The 23,350-nt window shown below is 33.2% G+C and overlaps 3 protein-coding genes across 8 annotated transcripts in view; 1 reads left to right on the top strand and 2 right to left on the bottom strand.

Moving 5' to 3' along the window:
• The window catches only part of LOC140052277 (uncharacterized), a 47,964-nt gene extending 41,411 nt beyond the window's left edge, over nt 1–6,553 (bottom strand). For 2 of the 4 annotated variants that reach the window (XM_072097748.1, XM_072097751.1), the window contains exons 1-3: nt 6,356–6,534; nt 4,761–5,414; nt 3,960–4,071 (exon numbers count right to left, since the gene is read on the bottom strand). In XM_072097748.1, the coding sequence (XP_071953849.1) occupies nt 3,960–4,071; nt 4,761–5,318 (670 nt within the window). In that variant the 5' untranslated portion in view covers nt 5,319–5,414; nt 6,356–6,534. Of the gene's footprint in view, nt 1–3,959; nt 4,072–4,760; nt 5,415–6,355 lie in introns of all 4 variants that reach the window. The other 2 variants (XM_072097750.1, XM_072097749.1) reach the window with 2 other exon arrangements.
• A 2,661-nt stretch (nt 6,554–9,214) lies between these two features.
• On the bottom strand, nt 9,215–12,127 carry LOC140051600 (uncharacterized). 2 transcript variants are annotated; one of them, XM_072096866.1, is made up of 4 exons: nt 12,057–12,122; nt 11,041–11,314; nt 10,391–10,546; nt 9,215–9,758 (listed from the first exon to the last, which is right to left on the bottom strand). In XM_072096866.1, exons 2-4 carry the CDS (start codon nt 11,308–11,310, stop codon nt 9,627–9,629), a joined length of 558 nt encoding a protein of 185 aa, XP_071952967.1. In that variant the 5' UTR covers nt 11,311–11,314; nt 12,057–12,122; the 3' UTR covers nt 9,215–9,626. The 2 variants fall into 2 exon arrangements, with proteins under 2 accessions (XP_071952967.1, XP_071952966.1); XM_072096865.1 differs by having other exon boundaries at nt 9,229–9,758; nt 11,041–11,312; nt 12,010–12,127.
• A 108-nt stretch (nt 12,128–12,235) lies between these two features.
• On the top strand, nt 12,236–21,571 carry LOC140051599 (uncharacterized). Of its 2 annotated transcripts, none has more exons than XM_072096863.1 (10): nt 12,236–12,405; nt 15,649–15,732; nt 15,868–16,000; nt 16,262–16,431; nt 17,622–17,721; nt 18,686–18,856; nt 19,720–19,755; nt 20,392–20,503; nt 20,603–20,689; nt 20,839–21,571. In XM_072096863.1, exons 1-10 carry the CDS (start codon nt 12,332–12,334, stop codon nt 20,961–20,963), a joined length of 1,092 nt encoding a protein of 363 aa, XP_071952964.1. In that variant the 5' UTR covers nt 12,236–12,331; the 3' UTR covers nt 20,964–21,571. The 2 variants fall into 2 exon arrangements, with proteins under 2 accessions (XP_071952964.1, XP_071952965.1); XM_072096864.1 differs by lacking the exon at nt 12,236–12,405 and adding an exon at nt 13,306–13,453 and having other exon boundaries at nt 20,839–21,570.
• Nucleotides 21,572–23,350: the final 1,779 nt, after the last annotated feature.

Genomic DNA, 23,350 nt, shown 5'->3' with positions numbered 1-23,350 from the left:
TACCTTCACATTTAATCAACACTATGTTTGTCAAAAGGTAGTAAATTTTTATTGCTGTATTTCCACTATATAAAGCACTACTTTTATCACTAGATACTTCATTCCACAATTATTATTAGACAATTTTTTTCAAGAATTACAAGAATGATTACATAAATGCTTTCTAAATATCCTGCCTGCCTCCTAAATATGAACGTGTTGTTAATAATAATAAATAATAGTATTTATTCGGTCACCAATGAAAAATAACAAGAAGTGAGAATAGGAATTATGTGATGTCCAACATTGTTTACAGTACAATATTTTGGGTACTGTACATTATAGTTTTTTTACAAATCTTACATTAGCATTGACGCACTATGTTTAATTTTACCTAGCTTAAAACTTTATAAGATTACCTAGTTTTAATGGCCGATTATTTTGCTATGAGGCCTGGCATCGCTACACATCATTGTTGATTTTCTCAAAATGAAGATTTCCTGAGCTAGAAAGTGACTCCTTGATAAACAACGCCTCATTTTAAAGCTTATTAATATAGATTATGAATATATAAAATCGAATTATTATTTCCGACAGTACACCGAATTTGTGATGCCATGCCTCATATTCAGACTAGCTGTAAATAAAATGTTAATATACAGTAGGTCAGTGAACTACAGTACCATTGCAGCAGAAATGTACATTCAATGTTATTTGGCAACATTATACTGACCAGTGATTCATAACATAATGTATCTGAAACTACTTTTAAGTTAATGACCTTTCAATGGCTAATTGAACTAATTATTGAAGGTCAATAAAGTTCAATGACCTCTTCCCATATTTTGTGAGTAATCTTGATAACACAATTCTTACAGTACAGTAAATCAGTACCAGGGACAACTCACAGTACAATAACATTAAGAAACCTACAATTTTTTCCCCCAGAGAAATTGATTTTTAATTACTAAATAACAAACAGTAATATAAAAAGGGTACATTTACAAACTTCTATAATTTTAAATCTAAATTTAGCTGGACTTCAACTCAATTTACAGGACACTGTCACACGGGTCCTTTGTGCAGGAACCATTCAGATACAGTGAAAAACAAAGCATTTTCTAATTATTTTATTGTTCGGTTTTCGCAAAAACGGATACATAGAGGTAAAAATCAAACACAGCTCAAAAGGTGTAAAAATAATTTAAAATATACTTCTACTTAGACTGCCTTTTTGAAAACGATATCGGGAATGAATAATTTAATACATGAAATATTAAATTATGATTTTGATTCCATTATATTATTATGTTGATACAGTAACCAAGCATTGTATATGTCTACTGCTAGTTAATTATACAGTGGCTAGTCTACACAATTACATCATCCCAAATCTATGGACAACAATTGGCTGCTTCTTCCATTTTTTAAATACAGATTGGGATTGGGTAATCTATTATTTCCTGGCAGAAAGTAATTCATGTACTTTGGTCTTGTAGTCGTAACAAATATTAATGCAGGATAAATTTATTTATTTTTAATTTTCATAATGCAATTGCAATCAAAAATCATAAAATGAAATTAAGATACAAATTAATAATAATAATATTTAAATTTTAATAAATTTCATTCTTTGTTGTATAGTAGTAGTTTGTAAAAGTAATCTAAAAAAAAAAAGCCATCTCAAAAAGAAGCAGCCCTAAGAGAAAGAAGCCCATGGGACACATTTTGTAGGTTTAAAGCTCTGTCTACACTATCAAATTAGTTTGACAAAATCTAATGTGATGTGCCCATATATTGACATGATGATGTCATACCACTACCATATTTGGTCAAATCACCAACATATATGGGCACATCGCACTTTTTTGTCAAACTAGTTTCATATGTAGACAGAGCTTTATGGTATTTTAGCTACCTGTACATCTTCTGTAAAGTACATTAATCTTTTTTTAACAAAGCACTTTCAGTACAAAACCAATTTACAATATCTACTGTTAGCAACAGAGATAATTTTGTTTTTTCAATATTTTGTAATCTTTCTTTCATAAAGCAATTTCTGTACGTATGTCATTATTGGATGTTTGTTTTAATATTTTGAATATTAATTTCAATTAACTGTACCAAGTAATTTTGCTGATACTATTGTTGGTTTTTCATTACAGCAATAATCCAACTAGTATTACAGACATATTAATTTATTTTTGACAATATTGGATATTATTTGATCATGTTAATAAATCCATTACTTCCTTTTCATAAATTAATGACTAGAGTATTATTAGCTTAGTTGGTAATTTGCGGATTTTCCTACAGTTTACAATAAGCAGTACAAGATTACAGTAATAAGATCCATGGATATTCCAGGATCCTTAATAATTTCTTTTTCAAATGTAAGAGATTAAGTTTACCCAATTTGTCTTTTGACAATTGGGGTCCATCTTTTACATGTATTTAGCTGAACCTTCATTTTAGGTACGTTACGGGACCAAAAGGCGCATGTAAAACATAGTATTCATAAATACAGATGGACCTTAAATTGTCCCCCAAATACGAAGATCGTAGCTAAAAAGGCTGTCGTGTTTACCTACTTTACTCACGCAGTGGTCACTAGCTTAGCCTAGACTAATCTAGGCCTAGGCCAGACCTACAGTAGATAGATGTGAGGCCTAGCTAGAAAAGGATATGCAGGCTGTGCGATAAAGTGTTATGTAGTCAAAAAATCAATTGACTTGTATTTTCTATCAATAAAAACAGTCATTTCGCTTTGAGAGGAGCGAATTCGGCACCTCTATTTAAACATCAACTTAAAACTTTTCTTTTTAATTAATTACTAAGTATTGTTAGGGCGCAATATAAAAACCTGAATAGAATATGGAAAATGCACGTGTGTGGCTTGTCTCACACAAAGAGGTTCTACTGTACCTTCAATTGATTTTTTCATAAAAGCTTTAAATCGAAGATACTTTGATAATGATAATGTCCATTTTGTAGCATCATTCCGACGATTAACATTGCTCATGGCGCTGTGGACTTGGATGTTACACACTTTTCAACTACACTGTATGCTTCTGCGGCGCCTTACTGTAAGGGTCACGTCATGTCAGTAATACCAAATAGAGTGCTCTCCTCTTTTATCTGTCTATTACAGTGACTGTTTGTGTATACACCAGTCCCCTACTCATCTCAAAACATGTATACCCGATGGATTGAAATGACAGGTATAACTGCGAGTTCTCGTGTACACTTTTTCATTTAGTTTCTTTTGTCTTCTATAACCCATAGAATGATCATTTTTTACATCAAACATTTACTGATACATTGCCTGAGTGTGCATTTAGGCAATTGTAGTTGAATGTATCTGTCAAATCGTGTTAGTAATATTAATACTATATCGTAGCTCAGAGCAACAAGTTGCAGAACCTAGTAGCAGAAAACTCACTGCTTCAAGTTTCTTTTAGTCATAATTAAGCCAGTTGGCCATCATGTAATAAATCAATAAATAATTAACTCTGTATAATTGCTGAACTTGGATTTGTAGGAGGATGGGGTCTCATTAAAAAATCTGTAAAGTCAGTATGTTCAGTAATTACAACACAATATGGATACCACCTGTTACTTTTAAGGATCACAAAGAAATAGAACAAGGATGTGGGTCATGTAAAGAAATCTTAAAAGAACAGCCATCTAAATCATCACCCACCACAACCTCCCACCAGACACTATTTTTGGACAAGGATAGCTACTAAGGTGTGGGTGATAAAACAGTACAGGATTTAATACTCTTAGAGTGGGCGATACTGTGTGATTAAAAATTAAGCTGTGTGGAATGTCTTTAAATTTAGACTAGGTGGAAGAGACGCAACGTGTTTTATACTATATTTTTTATTGTGGAAATGTCAGGCAAGTCTAAAGATATTGCACGCTAGTGGTATGCGAATAAAATATGTATTTGATTCGCAGGGACTAAAAAAACTCACCACTATAGCCACAATCTGCACACGAGACAAGGCTTTCAGGTACATCCTCTACAGGACCCTTCTCACAAATACGACAGAGGGGTTCAGGTGTAGCAACACTTCGGTTGTCATCCTAAAAATACAAGAAAATGGTAACATTGTAACACTTGATATACTTGTGGTAGGCGAGTTTTCTCATAGTAATCGTTCAGGTGGTACAGATCCAGTGGGGTAGATTTTGCTCCCATTTTGGCACTTAAAATTAATTGTGAAATACTTTATATCTATTTTTACAGATTTTAAAAAATACATGTTTAGCACTCTGTATATAAAAACCTTGGATTCGCCTCTCTGGTGTTGGATGGAGGCGTTAAACATCAGAAAATACAAATGACAGAACATTACAATAATAATACCCCAGCCTCCTCCCAATTTTAAATTTCTGCTACTGGACATTTCAGCTGATTAGGGGACACTTTTCTTTTTGAAACAAACAGCTTTGGGTCAACCGGCTCAGTTACAGTGATTAAGTTCACTTGGGTTGACCCTGGTCTCCCCAATTTCAGTTTTTTTTTGTTATGTTGAATACCGAAATAGACCGAATAAATAATGAAATGAAGGGAAAATGTTAATGTTCAGCCAACCCTTAATCATGGGACAACTTGTTGTTTCCAGTTCCCTTAGTGGTCTGTATTTGTGATAGTCAAGTATAAATGCAAGAAATATGATGCTGTTAGTATTATCACTTTCTTCTGTATAAATACATGCAAGATTCAGATCCATCTGAAAAAAATTCCACACATTATAAAACGTCATCTGTACCTTGTCAATTGGAGGGCTAGATGAAGTGGATGATGTAGTGTAGCTACTTGTATCTCCATCATCCGGTACACGAAAGTTTCTCCCATATTTCACAAGTCTGCCTGAGGCGACAGCTCGTTTAATGGCAGTCCGAAGTTTAGTACTAAGTTCTGACGGGCTTCCAACTTCTATACGCCTTGACTGTGTAATGTACTTTTCAATTTCTTTAAAGGTAGAGCCACCTTCTCCTAGTTCTTTTATTGCTGCTTTTATTACTTTCACAAGATCAGTGCTTTTGTTAACAGTTCGTGTACTAGCACCGCGCATACCACGCACACCTTCCGGATCACGGTACGATTCAATACCCTTGTTGAGTACTTTCAAGACATTTCCGTCTCTGACGCACAGCTCAAGCTGTTCATAGGTTGTCTCCCGGCTAAGACCATGCCCAGAGACAAGATTGTTACAGATGCGTTCCTGGTTCGGACGCTGTTTTTGCTTCCGTATTTTGCGGATAGCCTCCAATATCCACTGGGTGTACTTGGCATTCGCTAAGCACTGACCACTTTCTTTTGCCATTATGGTTGTTTGTATCTTTTATTACCATCCATAATAAATCCAATTTAATAAAAGTAGGACTGAAAAAACGTAAACTTCTTCTTATTTACATCACATCTGAAAATATAAAATATCCATAATTTAATTGAATAATCGATGCTTTTTACATGATCACCTACAGTACCATACAAACTCATTAGGAACAGGATACAAGTAATGACTAATTTTCTAACTAAATGAAATCATCAAAATAAGCAATATTTCTAAATTAATATAATAATTGTTCAATTTAGACAAAGAATGGAATAGAATATCAGGTATTTAAAATTTATTTTAAAAAACACTACCTGTATCTCTAAAGTAGTGTAGGTATATTTTTAGTAGTATGGATACAGTATTAAACTATTTCCTTTTAATAAATACTGTCCTTTTTACTGCTGGGTTATATAATGCTAGGAGGTTAGTCTTTACTGAAGGGTAAATTTTTTAATTATAAAATAAATGTTATTTGTTATTATTTTAGCATGATTATACAAAAAAATATTTCAATGTTCATTCATAATATATAAAAATACTAACAATTGAAAAAAAAGGGTACAATCACTTCCAATTTAAGTTTTGTTTACATTAGATTTAGCCTAAATAAACTAGGCCCTATGCCTTCAGTGTATTAGATTACTACTACTACACTAACTAAACCAGTCTTGCCCAGTCACCACAACACTAGCCTTGCCAAACTAGGCCTCACTAGCTAACCTCCTTCCCTATCTAGCTGGGCCTAGGCTAGAAGCCTAGAGTTTTCATCTCATTTTGTGAATGACACGCTGGCTAGAAAATTAACAATTTATTTACACAAATATTTATTACATAGTCATCTAGGTTGATAGTATGATAATCGATACATTGATTAACATGACACAAAAGATTGTCTAGTAGTGCCCTACAGGCAAAACACTTAATTTGTTCCTGTCAAATTAATTGTATTGGCAGCAGCCATTTTACAAAATGGCTGCTATGATTGTTTTGCTCTATCTCGTAACTTTGCACAAGTGACTTACCCACCGACAAAAATCACAAGTTAGTCAGGTGAAAAAAGACACTATATACCATTTCACCTACTTAAACTTGACGATTAATCCTAAAGTCGAATACCATCGATTCACAAGATCAATTTTTTCGAACAAAAGGTCAAATTTACCTACAATTTCCTACAAATTTTTGTCATTTGACCACTACATCCACACCACAACGACTGTACTTTCGTAAATAGAAAGCGATACCAAGTAGCGAGAATTTTCTTTTGATCATAGCTAATTTTAGTAAATACAAAAAGAACACATATAATTACAATGAATTCAAATAAATGTACACACTTACATAGCATTAATATTAGTATATCCTTAAAATTGGATTTAGTTGGTTAGAAAAAAATGTTGTATAAAATAATGCACATATTTTATAAAAAAAAAATGTAATTCTCTATACATACATTGACCTCGGCGGATGCCAAATGGGCTTTGAAACGAATGTAACTATTGGCTATAGGAAATATGTGATCTATTATGATTGGTCAATGTGTTAATTGTGAGATATCATAACGTTTAATAAAACCAGCTGGGGTAAGAACGATTAACATTTTATTAACAACCCTATGGTGGTACAAGATCACTGTGCCAAATATATGTCAAGTGTTATCCAGTACAGTATAAATATTTACAAAACAGAATTGATCCCTAGACACATCACGCACTAATGTGAAATTTATCTCCAGTATGTGGAATTTGTGTCGTGTTGAAATTTTCCTCAATAATCAGATTGTTTTATGATTGAAGGCCACTGAAAGCGGTGTAATCTTACGTACAATCATAGATATTTATTTTTAGGCCTAATTTATGAAAAGAAATTGGCGCTATACATGATGTGTAAAAAACGGAATATTATTCATGGTGGTAATAATAATGGATTAACTTAAATACACTGTACATTATCAATTATACATTTTTTAAAAACATGATTTTTAGTCCAATTTATTCGATAAATCCAAAACTATCGATTTAAATATAACATATAGATAGGCCTATTGTCAGTAATCACATTATTAATGTAAAATATTTATTTTGAAATACGCCCACCATATAATTAGGCCTCTTTTTCGTGAAAGGTTAGACCACCCACGTATAAAAATGATGTTGTGAAATAGACAAAAAGCACGGGGCGTAAATCAAGATGTCTCAATCAAAACTTTATAAATAATAATGGTCTAATTCAGGCTGTGGGGATACTGTAGAATATTTAGTCTTTTTATCTTGATGACGTAATGCACGGATGTATAAAATAACCTTCATGATGTAATGGGTATGCCTAGCAATAACATTCATAAAATAAATTCATAAAGGGCAATTTGAGATTAGATTAGCGTAAGGTTATGGAGAATCCTTCATTGTCTGCAAACATTTTCAAGCAAAAATACATATTCAGTCATGTGTCTTGGTTTAAACATTAATTATAATTACAATGACTTTTGATGCGAAATCGAAAAATGACTGAAATATTATTTTTATAAAAATAACTTTTTTTTGCATCGGCTTAATTGGGATTTAAATTGCTGTGAACTAACGGGCCACGGTACAAAACCCTAAACTACAACCTAAACTGACTGATTTACCAAATAAATGAACCTACTTATTGTAAGCACTCTCCATTTGACGTATTTAATTAAATAATTTATCCATGATTAAATAATTTATCCATGATTAAATTTGATTTGTTGCCGACAAGTGGTATATCCAGGTCAATCATCTGGAAAAAGGGAAGTGCCTATATCCGCTCACGCGCGCGTCTGGTTGCGGTAGCTTTGATGATTGCGGCATGCAGCATGCAGAGGGGCGCGTATTCTTTCCAATGACGTAATGTGAGGGGAAGTCCCTGTATTTCCGATTGTTTCGTTTCAGTTGAATAACAATTTAAAAACAAAATAGAGTTTTATTGAATAATTTACAAACATATAGTGATACTGAACATTTTTGGCGATACCTCCTTTCCCTTAGCAACCTCTTCGAATATACATTTATACAAAATGTGAATACGTACAATGAATACTCAGTTAGTTCTATTGTTGTTTTTTTTTTTGTATGTCGTGTTCTTCATGTATTTTATATTTCGCAATAAAAGAATAAGAATAAGAATAAGAGACAACACCGATATAATTGTATTATATAGTCCTCCTAGTGTAGTAGACAGAAGTTATTATATTTATTTGATGTAAGTGGTACATAGCTGCAATCCTTTATTCGCGGCTTAAGAGAGTCGAATGCACTCTGCTCCCCTTCTTGCTCGGTTCAGGTCCATTTGCCATGGTGGATATGGTATCGATTCTTTTTGTATTAATGATTTAATTAATTGCATTTCAAATCAAATTAAAGTATAATGAAATATTAGAGTAAATACAGTATTAGATAATATAGTGTTAATAGGGTATTAGTTTTTGTTGAAATCCTGTTCAATGATAATATGCCCTATCATTGAAAATATTAATTGTCTTATTTATTTATTTGTTGCTTGGTTCCATTGATTTTATTTATTCAATTTCGATGCAACAAAACTTCACACAGTCCAGTTGATAGATGCAATAGTAATTCAGGATTTCTATCCTCAATGGACTAATTAAATCAACTCAAAGTATGGAAGGTAAAATACGTAACCCAACTGAAGCAGCAATGAAATACACGAAGGAAAAAAAGGACTATTTTCTCCTGAGAAGTGCGATTTTATATATAGCGCCCTCTCTAATTAAAACAATTATTTACCTGAAAACATTTTGTTTAAAGCAAAACATATAGGGTTTTTGGTTAGAAGTAACCTTTTATTTTGTCTTTTTATAAATGAAATCATTATTTTTGTTAAAACTGCAAATGACCTATTCAAAGTCTGAGTTTTATTAATCTTCATTTTTCATGTTTTTGGGAGAATAAATTACCCCCACAACCCCAAACAAGAAAAAAACTCAAATTGTTTTAAAAGTGATAAAATAAACAGAACAGTCGTCCACTTTTGTTTTTGCAATCTATTTTTTAATTTATGCTCTTTAAATATATACAACTTGACAGACCTCTCTGCATCCCCTCCCGAACTGCCCTTACTATTCCCTCAAAATGAAATTTTTGAAGTTTTAATTTAATTTTAAGTTAGATGACATTTTAAATCATAGCTATTTTTAATCATTATAAAAAAACAAATAGATATGGTCAGGTAAAGTGTTGACTGTGGACTGAAAAATGTCTATGTTTATAATCAATATTCATTTAATAGCAGATTGCAGAAGCACCCTTATTAGCTGGTTGATTCCTCTGCTTTTGTTTCCTCTGCCTCTGTTTCTTCATTGCCACCACCTTCTTCCTCTCCAGCTCCTGCTGCTTCTGTCACCTCTTCGGTCGTACCTTCTGTCTTTTCGGCATCAGTTGGCTAGCATTAAAAAAATTTAAGATGCATAATTATGTCATGTTAATTTTATATTGAAAAGACAGTAGAACAGAAACATGAAATCCCTTTTTTGGGACACCCCTATTCAGGGGAGACTTTCCCGAGAAACGAATGACGGAAAACAAGTTTTAACACTAGGGTTCCTGGTTAACCTCTATTCAGGAGATACACCTATTAAGGTGACCTGTGAAATCATCAAGATGAAATACAGTGTATATTTTTACACTATGTAAGTTTATTTTATGTCCTTAGGCACATGTGGCCAAGGATTACCAATAGTAAATCAATCACAGATAGATGGTAATCCCCCTGATTCAGGGCTATTTTGTGAACCAGTTCACTGGGGTAATCCCCTACTCGTCTTGAATGATGAACTTTGTTCTTAAAGTGCATAGGGAGTATAACTGTGTATACTGGACCTATGATTTATAGTCCTTATCCAAGAAGACTTGCTCCACCACCAGAACTAGGAGTAAGTTGGCCCCGAACCCATGCCGATATAGTTGGTTCTTTAGGTACGGTAAACAGAGTCTGACTTGCTCAAGTCTTGAAGGCGTCCCTTTAATAGACGTTATACTGTACAGTATTTGAATTTAAGAAGGAAATAAATGTACCTTAGGTGTGCCGCTGGTATCGTCCGATATTTCTTCAGCTTCAGGTACAGTTTCCAGGTTGGGGGCGCCTGGTAGCGCAGGTTTGTCTTTAGCAGCAGTTGATTTGTCATCATCTTCAACTACTACTTGAACAACTGGAGCTTCTGGTTCTGCATCCTAAAAATAAACAAATGTCTTGTTATAACAACTGAATTTAGAGTATGTTAAGCTCTGTATTGTCTACACTATCAAACTTTATGTGGCAATAAAATGTGATGTGCCAATATATGGACATGATGCTGTAATATTACTACCATATTTAAGCATATCACTACTATATTTGGGCACATCCCAGTTTTTTTTGTCAAACTAATTTGATAGTGTTGATATGGCTATAATGTATAAGTAGGAAATTAATTAGGTGAAAATAAAATAATTTTATTAACATCTATCTATAATAATTTGTCTACAAGCGTTAAAAATATAAGTTAAAACAAGAAAAAGAAAAAATTTAGGCAGAATGTTACAAGTTGACTAACTAATCCTTCGGAAATGCAGTCCACGACTGTGGAAAGACAGAGAAGCACGAGTTGGACAAGCGTACGAGAACAATTATGAAAATTATGATGTCTGGGTTGGTTATGGTAATTACACCAGTTGTTTTACAATACCTTTATTGCCTGTGTTTCTTCCTCTGCCAGCTTCAGTGCTTCTTGCCTCATCTTTTCTTCTTGTTCTCTTTCTAATTCTGCCACTTCTCTCTCTTTTTCTAACTGTAGGGCCATGGCAACATCCTCTTTATCGTTCCTTTCGTTCATTTTGTACTTGTATAACCAATTAGCAAGGTACTCAATAGGATCTATTGGTCGCTTCTCTACAATCTCAGCTAAGCCTTTTGACAGGCAATGCCCAACATGTTTCTTCAGATATTCAGTATCCATTTCTGTAATGATAATTGTAATGTATACAATTAGGACAAAATAAAATATTTAGTTGAGACACATATTTGTATATTTATATTTTGTTATCATAATATAAATGTTATAAATAGGCCCCCTCTCTAGGCATATTTCCAAATAATAATTAGTACTGTTTCATTCATGCACAATAATAATAGTAATGGTTTTTATTTAGTGTCCTCAAACCTGCTCTTAACAAATTAATAAGATAATAAGATAAGATCTTCAGTATTTGAAAGAAGAAGAATAATAGTATTAATACTAGACAGGCGCGCCTCTAGCCTAGCTAGGTTACAACTCTTGAATTGGTCAGGTTTTCCTAACTTTCATTAAGTTGTCCCAGGCCTACGGCCTACGACCTACTACTTACTAGCTAGGCCTATACTACTACTAGCTGGGCTAGGTCCAGGCCCTAGTAGTTCGTAGGCTAGCCTAGCTAGCTATATAATAAATAAGGCTAGCCTAGACTAGCTAGAATAGATCCGAGCCGAGGCCTAGCCTACCTAAACCTAGCCTGCCTAGCTAGTAGGCCTAGATAGTAGGCCTACTAGCTAGATAGTAGTAGGCCTACTAGCTAGCCTACTTTTTTAATTGAATTTAATTGTGAGCTGACTGAGCCTGGTGGCCTAACTAGCCCTCTAGTCAATCTAATTATATAGAATAATAATAACAATTATATACCCGTAAATAAATAGTAACTTTCACACAAGTTATGAGGTATTTTACAGTGTTTTTTCACAGTCCTTTCGTCGTGTTGCTATGGGTATGGATATGTTGTTCACGCACAAACTTTTTTGTTTATTATTTTTAATAAGAGAGGGCGTTTTTCAATGCTTAGACTAGTAAACCCAGACGAAAATGGCTGTTTATTGGAGGCTAGGCTGTGGAAAATGCATGCACAGCGGCGGGAAAACGCCGGAAAAGGTGAGAGAGGAAAGCAGGAGGAGGAAAGGGAACTATAATACAGCAAGCTAAAAATACTAAGGCTACTACTACTATAAAAATGTCTGATTCCGGAGAACCTGTGCAAAAGAAAGCCAAAGTCGAAGAACAATCGAAGCCTGTGGAAGATTGTTGGTATGCTGACAAAACTTTATTTAATGCATAATTAACTATTTAGGACAAAATAAAATAGTAAATACTATTAGATATTATTAATATATAATAGAAATAGGAATAGTATAGCTTTTTGGTCGGGTTGGTCATGCATGGATGGATGGCTAATTATGCAGGTTTTACCCGGCATAACTCCATGTTTTACCCAATTAAAATAGTGAATTAAGCCTAACGTTCAGTCAGCTTTTTAGGGCTAATACTAAATATTAGTTATTAATTACACTTCTACACTATTTTGCATTCATAATGCATAAACCGGATATAAAACTGTGTTTTAAGACATATTATCTGTCGTTGTTTGGTCATGGACTTTACTCTATGGGTTGGTTGGTTAAATATCGCGCCATTTATATTCACTCGATCTCAACCAACTGATGATTTTATTTGTGATTCCCCGCGCCGCGTGCGTCGGTTTTAGGGGTTTCCCCCAAATCACGCACGAATGAGAGGGGTTGTTGCAGTAGCTGACATGAGGTAATTGAGATAAGTGCAAATAAATTGACTGTCTTATGAATAATGTAATACATTCGTCTTTTTTTTGTGTGTGAATAATTTATATTTTTTTAATAAATAAATAGGCAAAAAATGGTATAAATAATTATAAATAAAATGTTTGATTTAAACATTACTCTTGATTTGATTGATCAGTGACTTGCATATTTTTCAAACAAAAGAAAGTCAAACTCATTTTTAAGTCGTTTAGTATAGTATTTATCTAATCCTGCACTACAGTAATTACATTTCCGATTTATCATTTATTGTCTGTCCAGTGTTCATCATATAGATTTTATATAATTTAATATCAGTATTCTTTATTAGATTTTTTAACCATTTAAATCCCCTGACCTAAGAGTCGTCCGATCCAAAATTACCAGGTCAGTGATTTCTTTGTGATCGGTCGTGCATACAAATCGGTAGCACCGCCTGCCTGGTTGAGATTTTCATATCAACCACGTTGACAATTTAAACGTGTGTTTATATAAGCCTACCACTGGTGTATCATGGCAAGGTTGGTATTATCAGTTTTATTCATCATTTTTCTAGGTTCACATGCAAGTAAAAGAGCTGTAATATGCTTACAAATGTCTTGGGCTTTTCAGCGATTTATAGGCCTAGACTATATTAGGTCTTAGTAAGCAATTAAAGGTAGAGTATCACTCTATAGTTAGTAGTACTACTAGCCTAGCAGTAGCTAGTACTATAATAATAGTAGGCTAGCTAGCCATGACTACTGCTTTAAAATTTAATTGAATAACCTTTGTGGGTGGTGCTGGTAGGCTGAGATTTATATTAATATTCACCACTGCAATCTGCTATTGCTAAAACTTGAAGTATGGTAGGTACAGACAATTGGTATTATGGTGAGCCCCATAAATAACAAACTGAACTTGCGCCTACGGTAAATGTAATGTATTGTCAACCTAAAAATTAACCTAACCCTCCCACATAAATATACTGAACCCTCCCACCTAAATAATCTCCATGCTACTCATAAAAATCAGCCTTATAGCAAAGAACTTATAACACAAGAATCTCCTGTTCTTCAATTTGCATTCAAAACACATTCGGAAGTACAGGGTTAAAAGTTCAAACTGGGCGACGCCATTTCACAGCATGGAGCAGCGCCCCCTCCAAACTAGGAAGTCAATTACTCTACCCCCCTAGAGTATTAGCAGAACCCCTCTATGATTTTGACTTTCTAATTTGATGCGGGCGCCCTACTCAGTCAATTACTCTATCCCCCCTAGAGTATTAGCAGAACCCCTCTATGATTTTGACTTTCTAATTTGATGCGGGCGCCCTACTCCTCAGTCAATTACTCTACCCCCCTAGAGCATTAGCAGATCCCCTCTATGATTTTGACTTTCTAATTTGATGCGGGCGCCCTACTCCATGGCTCACAATGGCGCCACCCATAGCTCTATTCTATCCCACAATGCCTTTCGAAATTGTTACGAGCTTCGGACGAACAGGAGATTCTTGTGTTATAAGTTCTTCGCTTATAGGTCCCGATCGTGTCCCACAATCCATTTGTACATTAATTAACTTAATGTTTAAACAAAAATTCAGATTGTAATAACAAATGGTCACAGGTGCTGAATTTTAACAATAAGTTTTTGATCATACCATGACGGTGTGACGACCATGAGTCCGCCTTAATTTCACAATGATATTAGTAACACAAAACTGGTGATTTTGAGGTCATCCATTGTTGTTTCATTTTTGTTGTTGCAAACTTCTTTTTTTTTTTTTAAGGGCCAGTAAATTATTTTATCTTTTTAGTCTTAAAAATTGTCTCTTATTTTATTTGTGCAATTGGATATTATTAAACCAACTTTTAAAAAAGTAAAGAAAACCAAACTACAGTAGTCACTACATGCTATACCTTGCAATGGCAAAATGTAATGTCTGGAACAGCAGTTGATTACAGCGTTTCAAAATCTCTATTGTATAACCTGATAGCTGATGGAATATTACGTGTTTCTATATCTATTTCTGTTAACTTTGGGATAGAATAATCTACCTGATAACATATTGCTACCTAAGGCTACAATATTCTAATTTTTACACAAGATGTTTAGGTCTGAATTTGCATTGCAATAAACAAAAACAGCTGTTTAGTTGAATTATATTCCGATCATTATAAATTTTATTATGATAAATTAGTTCTGGCAATGGTATATTTCTTAACAATACACGTCCCCTGTTGGTCCTGTCATGGTCTATACAGGCTTCTTTTTTTCCCATTTACTTATTATCTTAATGTAACTAGTTTTTTGTGGACCTCCTATTCCAAGCCCCTTGGGGTTTCCTGGAGGTCCCTTTCATCTTCTTTAAATTTGTTTTACTCCATTTTGTTATGTGCATTGATTTTTTGTTGTTGATGACATGAATAAAGAGATTGATTGGATTTAGTCATGACAATCTTAAACCTGCTTACTATGGTAAACATATATTGGAATAGCCAATGTTACTGTAGATATTAAGAGTGAGGTATAACCTCCCTGATATCAAGTTTCCACTGTGTAATTGTGCCATCATTTTAAGGATTTGACCCCATTAGTCCGTCAGTGGGCAAACTATAGTAAAAAATACATACAGGTATTGTATAAAATACAGACAACAATTCTGTATTGAAAAAGAAATATATAATAGTGATTAATTCATTAAAGAAGTACATTATTTTGTTATTATCTATTTCAGTGAGGTTGCTGAAGGTGCCTTGTTTGGACTTGGCAATCCTCTTCTTGACATCTCAACAACAGTTACTAAAGACTTTCTTGATAAGTATGTCAACCATTTTGTAAATTAAATTTGTAACCTAACCAAGTTTGTAATGAGGACAGTGATTTTATCTGCTGTTGAATTTGTTAAAATTGATATAAAAAAAAAAAACAATTCTGTTCATATTTAAAATTTTAGGTATGATCTTAAGGCCGACAATGCCATTCTCGCTGAAGATAAACACAAACCAATGTACGATGAAATGGTAAAAAACTTTGACGTTCAATACACACCAGGGGGAGCTACACAAAACTCACTGAGAATCGCACAGGTAATGTACTAGATTTGGTTATGTTGCCCAAACCTTTTACCCCAAATTTTAACATTTTGTTGGTGTATGGGCATTTAAAAAAACACATTAAACAAAGTCTTTTTCTAAAAATTAATAATTGTCCGCTTAGGCATCATAGAATTTTTTAAAGACTTATACTTATAGTTTTGTAATAAGATGTCAATTTATGTTTTAGTGTGTTTTACAAGTGGAAAAAACTTTTGGAATCCATTCTTTTAACTCATGTTTATTTTTTTATAGTGGATTTTAGGTAAACCAAATCTGGCTACTTTTTTTGGATGCGTCGGTAAGGATGAATTTGCGACGACGTTGCTTGAGAAAGCAAAAGCCAGTGGAGTAAACGTGAATTATGATGAGAACGAAAAAGAGGCCACTGGAACATGTGCTGTCCTTATCACAGATAACCTCAGGTAGTCATTAGTAGAGAGGTTTTAGTTTTGCATTTTGTGTCAACGTCTAGACATAGAAACTTTGTCCCTACATGCGCACAATAAAATAAGATACTGTAACATTTCTAGTTCGTCACAAAATGAAAGCTTATTACCAAAAATAATAATGATACATCTAGTTTTATGCAGCAATATCACAGTTAACGTCAGATTTCGTAGGTCATAGGTCATAACAAAATTAAAACTCCCTATAACACAATATAACCTGCTACAGTGTGATGTATCTAGTCGTTGTGTACCAATATATTTGTTGGGTTTTACAAATTGAATTAATTCCATCTTAATGCAGACATTTGTACTTTATTATTAAAAGCATATTTTCTATAAGAATTGTTGATAATAATTCTAGACTAAAACCTCGGTGGTTAAATTCGCTGTCTGTAAACCTTATGGGCCAATTTCCTGTTGCAGGATGCTTGCCATGGGGATGTGGGGTTAGTTTCCTGAACTATGATGTCTGATATAACACAGACAAAGAAACTTGTTTTACTACTTACAATTTAAAAAAGGCCTCTTCAGGTCAGATGTACTGCTGTAGTACAGCTGTGAGAGCTACCCTTGCAAAACAAAGTTGAATAAATAAATACAAGGTAGCTAGAATTACGAAACTAAGTTAATCGGTCAGATGTTTTTCCCTAATTGTAATTTCTTTTGTAAAGTGTTCACAATGTACGGAGTATACTGTACAATTACAAAAGAGTCAAGAGAGTCTCTGTACTGCTGTAGTACAGATGTCGAAGTTAAACTTGTAAAACAAAGTTGAATAATAAATAAATAATAGGGCAAGGCATTTGACCAATTATTTATATAAAAATACTTAAAATGTTGCATGACAAAATTGAATACTTCTTTTGTTGTGCTTTAATTAATGCGAGTACTGTACTGTATTAATTGTAATCGGCTGTTTGCTCATTGTACTACAAGCCTTGGTGTTATGTGGTAGGCTGGCCAGTTCCTTTCTACACCGTCTTATCCTCCTTATCTTAGACTTAGTCATTCCATGGAGAAATAAGTTATTTCTCCATGGTTATTTTTATCATGAATTGAACCCAGGTCTCCTTGTATGGTGGTACAGATTCCTAACTACTTGGCTACCACAAAACAACTGTTTCTAATTACAAATGTAAAAACCTGTGTTTATTTTCCGATAGGTCACTTTGTGCGAATCTTGCTGCCGCAAACTGCTACACCACTAAACATCTTGATAAAAACTGGGATCAAGTCGAAAGAGCCAGTTTCTTTTACAGTGCGGTAAGCTATAATTAAACGATAAAAAGATTGTCAGAATGTTGTCTTTGATTGGTTCTATGCTATGCTAATATTGCATCTCAACAACATCTCAACTAAGAAACGAACACTATTCTGAATAGAGAAATCTAGGCTGCATTTACAAAATAGACTGGTGTGTAAACTGCAACAAGGATTCTAAAATGCTAAATCCAGATGGACATTAAAAACTTATTCAGGAATGATTAATAAATTATCGGCGCACATTCCCAGACCTTTAAGCTTCATAAACGCACCCTTAAAGTACTGTAAAATACATCTTGTTGTATTTTATTCATTGTGACCACTTGTACCTTGAATCTTTGAAACTTAGAGAACTGTGCTCATTTGTCCCTTGAACATTACAGCATCCTCTTCCCACTTATATGGGCAGAGCTTTAGATGATGGCAAGACCAGACCTTCTCAATGCCCGCTTTAAACTTATTGACAAAAACCTGACAAACAACTTCACTGGGAAGGGAGTTCCAATCATTCATGACATGAGAAGCAAAAGACTTTTTCCTTGCAATCAAATTTGTTTTAGATTTATATAATTTGAATGGATGACCTCTGGTCTTAGAATACTCAGATCTCTTAAATAATCTAGCAGGATCCAAAAAATCAGTACCATGAAAAATCTTATAGGTCTCGTTTTTGCTTTCTCTAGTAAATCGGAGTCTTATATCTAGGGTTCCAAACACAACTACCATATTCCATTCAGGTCGAATCATAGACGTATATAAACGTATATATCCCGCACTAACAAGATATTTAAATGATCTTTTGATTGTAAGATGTTAATAAACTTTGCGCTGCTAAACTGAGTGATGCGTAGTTGCAGGGTTTCTGACCATGCCAAAAATCCATGATTTGAACCTAGACTCAAAGGTTGGTAATAAAATATGTTAACAACCAGCTACAATGCCATTATTTTATATTTGATTTCAGGGTTTTCATTTGACAGTCAATCCAGATGCCATGTTGAAAATAGCTCAACATTCATACGATGAAAAGAAAACGTATTGCTTTAACTTGTCAGCACCATTTCTTAGTCAATTCTTTAAAGAACCATTGCTAAAACTACTACCGTACGTTGATTACTTGTTTGGAAATGAAACTGTAAGTACAAAAAGTAATTAAATATTATACAAATAAAAAAGTACCATGTGACCCACAATCATCCAATCAAATGTATATAAATTGTGGATGGTGAGAATATTTCACGAGTTGAAAGATGATCTATTTAAGGCTCTATTTAATGAGAGAGATCAATGAATACAAAACATTAATTGTTTTATAGAAAACCTAATTATACAATTAATGCATCTAGGGTGTTATTAAAAAAAGCAGTGCCCAATTTGTATTAAGTCATTGGCTGTGTTTATACAACATCCTAAATTTGAACACTTAATTAAAAATCTTTAATTTTTATCGTGTTGCACGGGCCGAGGTCAATCCCACAAAAACCTTGCAGTTATACATGAAATCGTAATACCGTGTTATACCGTAGTTCATAATCCTAAATTGTATATATACTTGCATGCATTATGAATTAATATGAGTTTATATTAAGAATTTTAATAAAGGATGATTTCGTTTAAAATTTAGTTTATTCAATTATTGATTTTTTAAATCTGATTTTGAAATTTGCAAAAAAAATGCTTTAGAATTAGGATAAAACTATTCTACATTTTGCCAAATTATTCAAAAATTATACAACACACTTCTCGTAGGCGTGTTGAATATGCGTGTAATAGCTTGTTGTATAAACGCGACTATTGATGCATTTCATGTATATATTAATAGTATAGCAGTTCATTGTGTTGGTACAGTATTATTTGTTTTAACAACAAATTATAACATTGATTTAAATTCTGATAATTATGTATTCAATGAATAGTAAATATTTGACAGTAAAATACTATGGAATGTAATTAAATGGCAGTTTTATTGGTAACCGGCTGAGAACTCTTATTTTTCAGGAAGCCCATGAATTTTCTAAGCAGCAAAACTATGGTGTAAGTGTTAGACATTTGTTATATTTATTTAGAAAGCTTTAGATATATTTTTGTTATAGAAATAATATAACTAAAATGTTATGATCATCTTACGTCGTTAGACATTGCACGTCTCACTTTTGGTCGCCACTCTGTACGTTTTTTAGCAAGCATGTGTATAGGTCTGCATGTGAAAAGTTCTGTTTCCTTTTTAATGTTTGTCATCCATGTTATTTTTGGTCTTCTATTTGAAGCTGAGCCTCTCTGAGTCCGATCTTAGCTGGTGTTTTTTCATTTAATCGGAGCATATGACCATACCATGTCATAATAGTTACTGAAAAATCATCATCATTATTTTTGCTAATTGTTGATTAACTTTAATAAAACCACAAAATGATGGAAAATTTGTTTTTATTCACCTTTATTGGTAAAATGTTAATGTTCTGGTCCTCACGCTTAACTGGAAACTGAGGACATTTGGATTAGACCCTTTCATGTTTTGAGGAACTTGAAATAGATAGCTGTTATTACTTAGTAGTTTTAATTTTCATGTCATATCTTCATTCGACACACAAGAAGTATTTGTATGTATATTTTAAATAATGTAATAATTGATCTATGCTTTCTGCATTTTATTATTTTATTTTTGTTCTTTAGACTGAAGATTTGAAAGAAATTGTTAAAAAGATTTCAGAAGAAGAAAAGAAATCTGAAAAGACCCGTATTGTGGTCATCACTCAGGGATCAGACCCTACACTTGTTTATAAAGGTATAAATACTATTTTATCATGAAGGAATGAGATTTTTTATTTTTTTAATCCTAAACTTGAATGAAAGGTTTTTTATTATTTTAAATATAATTTTGTAGATGGAGAAGTGAAAGAATTTCCAGTGATACCTATTAAAGAAGAAGATATAGTAGACACAAATGGAGCTGGGGACGCATTTGTTGGAGGTAGTGTTCTATTTTGATAATTTTGCATTGAAAACAAGTACTTTATATTAAATAAACAATAACCAGAGTATTGAAACACTCTCTGTCTAACATAAATGAAATTTTATTCATCATGTAAATAAAATAAAAAACATTACAATTCTTTTTAGGATTTTTGGCTCAGCTGATACAAGGAAAAGATATTGAAGATTGTATAAAATGTGCTAACTACACAGCCAACTACTGTATCCGTCAGTCGGGAACTCTGATCAACGATAAAGCTGATTTTAAATAGACAAAAACAACGCACAGTACTCAACTGTCTGATTTTATCACTTTATAACATAAGCATTAGTTAGTATCGTGTTGTTATACAATATGATATAAGTTGGTTTGCTGGTGATAACCAAAGGTAAACTCTATATGAGGACCTGTTCGACATAATTAATATTAATGAGGTACGTATATATATATTTGAATATTCATTATGCGATTCCGCATCACGGAATGAGTGAACTGAAACACTACGAACACAATAAAACCGTATTATCTGCCTTATTCAAATATATACATACCTCATTAATATTCATGATGCCGAACAGGGTCTTGTATAGTGCTTACCATACCAAAAGCCCTGGGATCATGGCGTGATATGGTACCAGAACTTTGTAGTGGTGCCCAGACCTATACCCACCAATATTTAATCATAGGTTTACTTCTTATCCTATGATAGCATTTAACGCTATTGAAGGATAACTAGGATCAACATAATCATGTTTAAATCAAAATAAGTAGTTCAATTTTTTTTTTAACCTGAAATATTTTATCTCATACTGGATTTATACTGTACTAGGTAAATTGTACAACGTTGGAATAAACACAGAAACTGCAAAAGTGTAGTTTAGTATTATTATTCAGGATTCTTCCAGATTATTATTAGCATTACATTTTCTTTCTTTTACACTTGTGTTAAACAGCGCATAGAGGCTATTTGTATTTTGCGCTATACAACTTTAAACCCATTAAACACGAGAATGGTCAATTCCAGTCTCTCATGTTTTCAAAATAACATGTGACCAAATTTTTAATTATATTCGCCAATATGGCTTGTAAGAATATAAAGCTCTGTCTACACCATCAAACTAAAAATGTGATGTGCCCAAATATGGTAGTGATATACCCTAATATGGTAGTGATATAACATCATCATGTCCATATATGGGCACATCACATTTTGTTGTCACATAAAGTTTGATAGAGCTTAACATCCTGGAGCCCACAATCAATGTTCATTAACAAAAATGTAGGTTTCTTGATACCTCCAAAACATCTACTACATGTTTCTGTTGCTTATTGGTCATAAGCAGCTGTTACCAAAGTTTGTGAGTAAATAATATAATCACCCAACATTTTGATGCAGACTTTCAGTTAACTTTCATCTTTAATCACCAGATTTTAATCAAATGGGCGGGCTTAAGGTCAAGAGGTCATATATATGTGTCGGCTTATCTAGACCAAGACCCTGTTACCCACTATCACATTAACATATATGCAAAGTCATGTCAATCTCTATTTCAAGAAAGATTAACTGCTGGGGCCAAATTTTGCACACGGATGGCCGACAAGAACTACCTCATTTCCCATAATAACACTCCCATATTTTTTAATTAAATTGTCCAGATACAATAATAATAATATGTAAGTTCTTGTATAGCGTCAATTTCCAACAAATAGATCATTGCTCATGGCGCTGTGGACTCGGATGTTACACTCTTCAACTACATGCGTCATGTCATTTCAGTGCAGCCACTTTAAGACACTATCTCATCTGCCCACGGGACAGTGGCTGTGTCTGAACTAGTATCTGAAAAGACTTGTTTTACCACCAGAACCATGGAGCAAGTGAGCCTTGAACCTTTGACAATGTTATGGCTACGGATTACGGTTCAACTGTCTTAACTGCTCGGCCACTCACTGAAGTCAATAAGCTTCTTCTGTGGTCTTCCATTTAAATTTTTTAGCACTATTTTTGTTCTTATTATTAAATTTCTGACCTTAATAATAGTAAAAAGATCTTGAAATAAAAGGTGGTCATTGTACATGCCCAGTTGAGGGTAGGCAGCATCATACAGAATGTAGGATTTAGCCTGTTCTTGAAAAAAATACTGGTAATCATAATTATAAAATATTATTGTACTGTACATAAAGAAATATGTACAGAAAGTAATGATCAAGGTCAAAGGTAAAATGATGAATGATTCTTTATCAATATTTATCAATACAGTATATACTTATCTTCCCATGACCAAACAGATTGATTTTGTGTAACACACATGTACATTATCAACAAGCAGACAGCAGAATATATATAGTACAATACCATGAGAGTTATTTTATTATCTTATCCACAAGTGCACAAATACATTATATACAGTCGGCAAATATTAAATTTTAAACATTACTGAAGCAGTTTCATTTTATCATAATATCTATTTAAATGTTCATTATTATCAGTACAATTATACCTAGTATTCTAAAATGAATACAGTTGGATATAATCCGGTACCCATAATTGATTGCTGAGGCATTATAAACCGCCAATATTAAGGGTGATAATTCTTAACAGGAATTAAACACTGGTATAAATTATTTTTTACCTATTCTTCCATAAAAATTGTCCCA

Source organism: Antedon mediterranea, chromosome 6 (genome assembly GCF_964355755.1).
Source record: "Antedon mediterranea chromosome 6, ecAntMedi1.1, whole genome shotgun sequence".
NCBI lineage: Eukaryota > Metazoa > Echinodermata > Crinoidea > Comatulida > Antedonidae > Antedon > Antedon mediterranea.
The sequence above is the reverse complement of the archived record's forward strand: the minus strand, read 5'-3'. Positions and strand labels throughout refer to the sequence as shown.

What these genes read in the sequence shown, in the direction of transcription:
- LOC140051600 (XM_072096865.1), bottom strand. Translation starts at nt 11,310, where the DNA reads ATGGATACTGAATATCTGAAGAAACATGTTGGGCATTGCCTGTCAAAA. An exon ending in AAGAAACACAGGCAATAAAG is followed by an intron (nt 10,547 to 11,040) that starts GTATTGTAAAAC and finishes GTTTATTTTTAG; the next exon opens with GATGCAGAACCAGAAGCTCC. An exon ending in ATACCAGCGGCACACCTAAG is followed by an intron (nt 9,759 to 10,390) that starts GTACATTTATTT and finishes TTTTAATGCTAG; the next exon opens with CCAACTGATGCCGAAAAGAC.
- LOC140051599 (XM_072096863.1), top strand. Translation starts at nt 12,332, where the DNA reads ATGTCTGATTCCGGAGAACCTGTGCAAAAGAAAGCCAAAGTCGAAGAA. An exon ending in AAGCCTGTGGAAGATTGTTG is followed by an intron (nt 12,406 to 15,648) that starts GTATGCTGACAA and finishes TATCTATTTCAG; the next exon opens with TGAGGTTGCTGAAGGTGCCT. An exon ending in ACTAAAGACTTTCTTGATAA is followed by an intron (nt 15,733 to 15,867) that starts GTATGTCAACCA and finishes TTAAAATTTTAG; the next exon opens with GTATGATCTTAAGGCCGACA.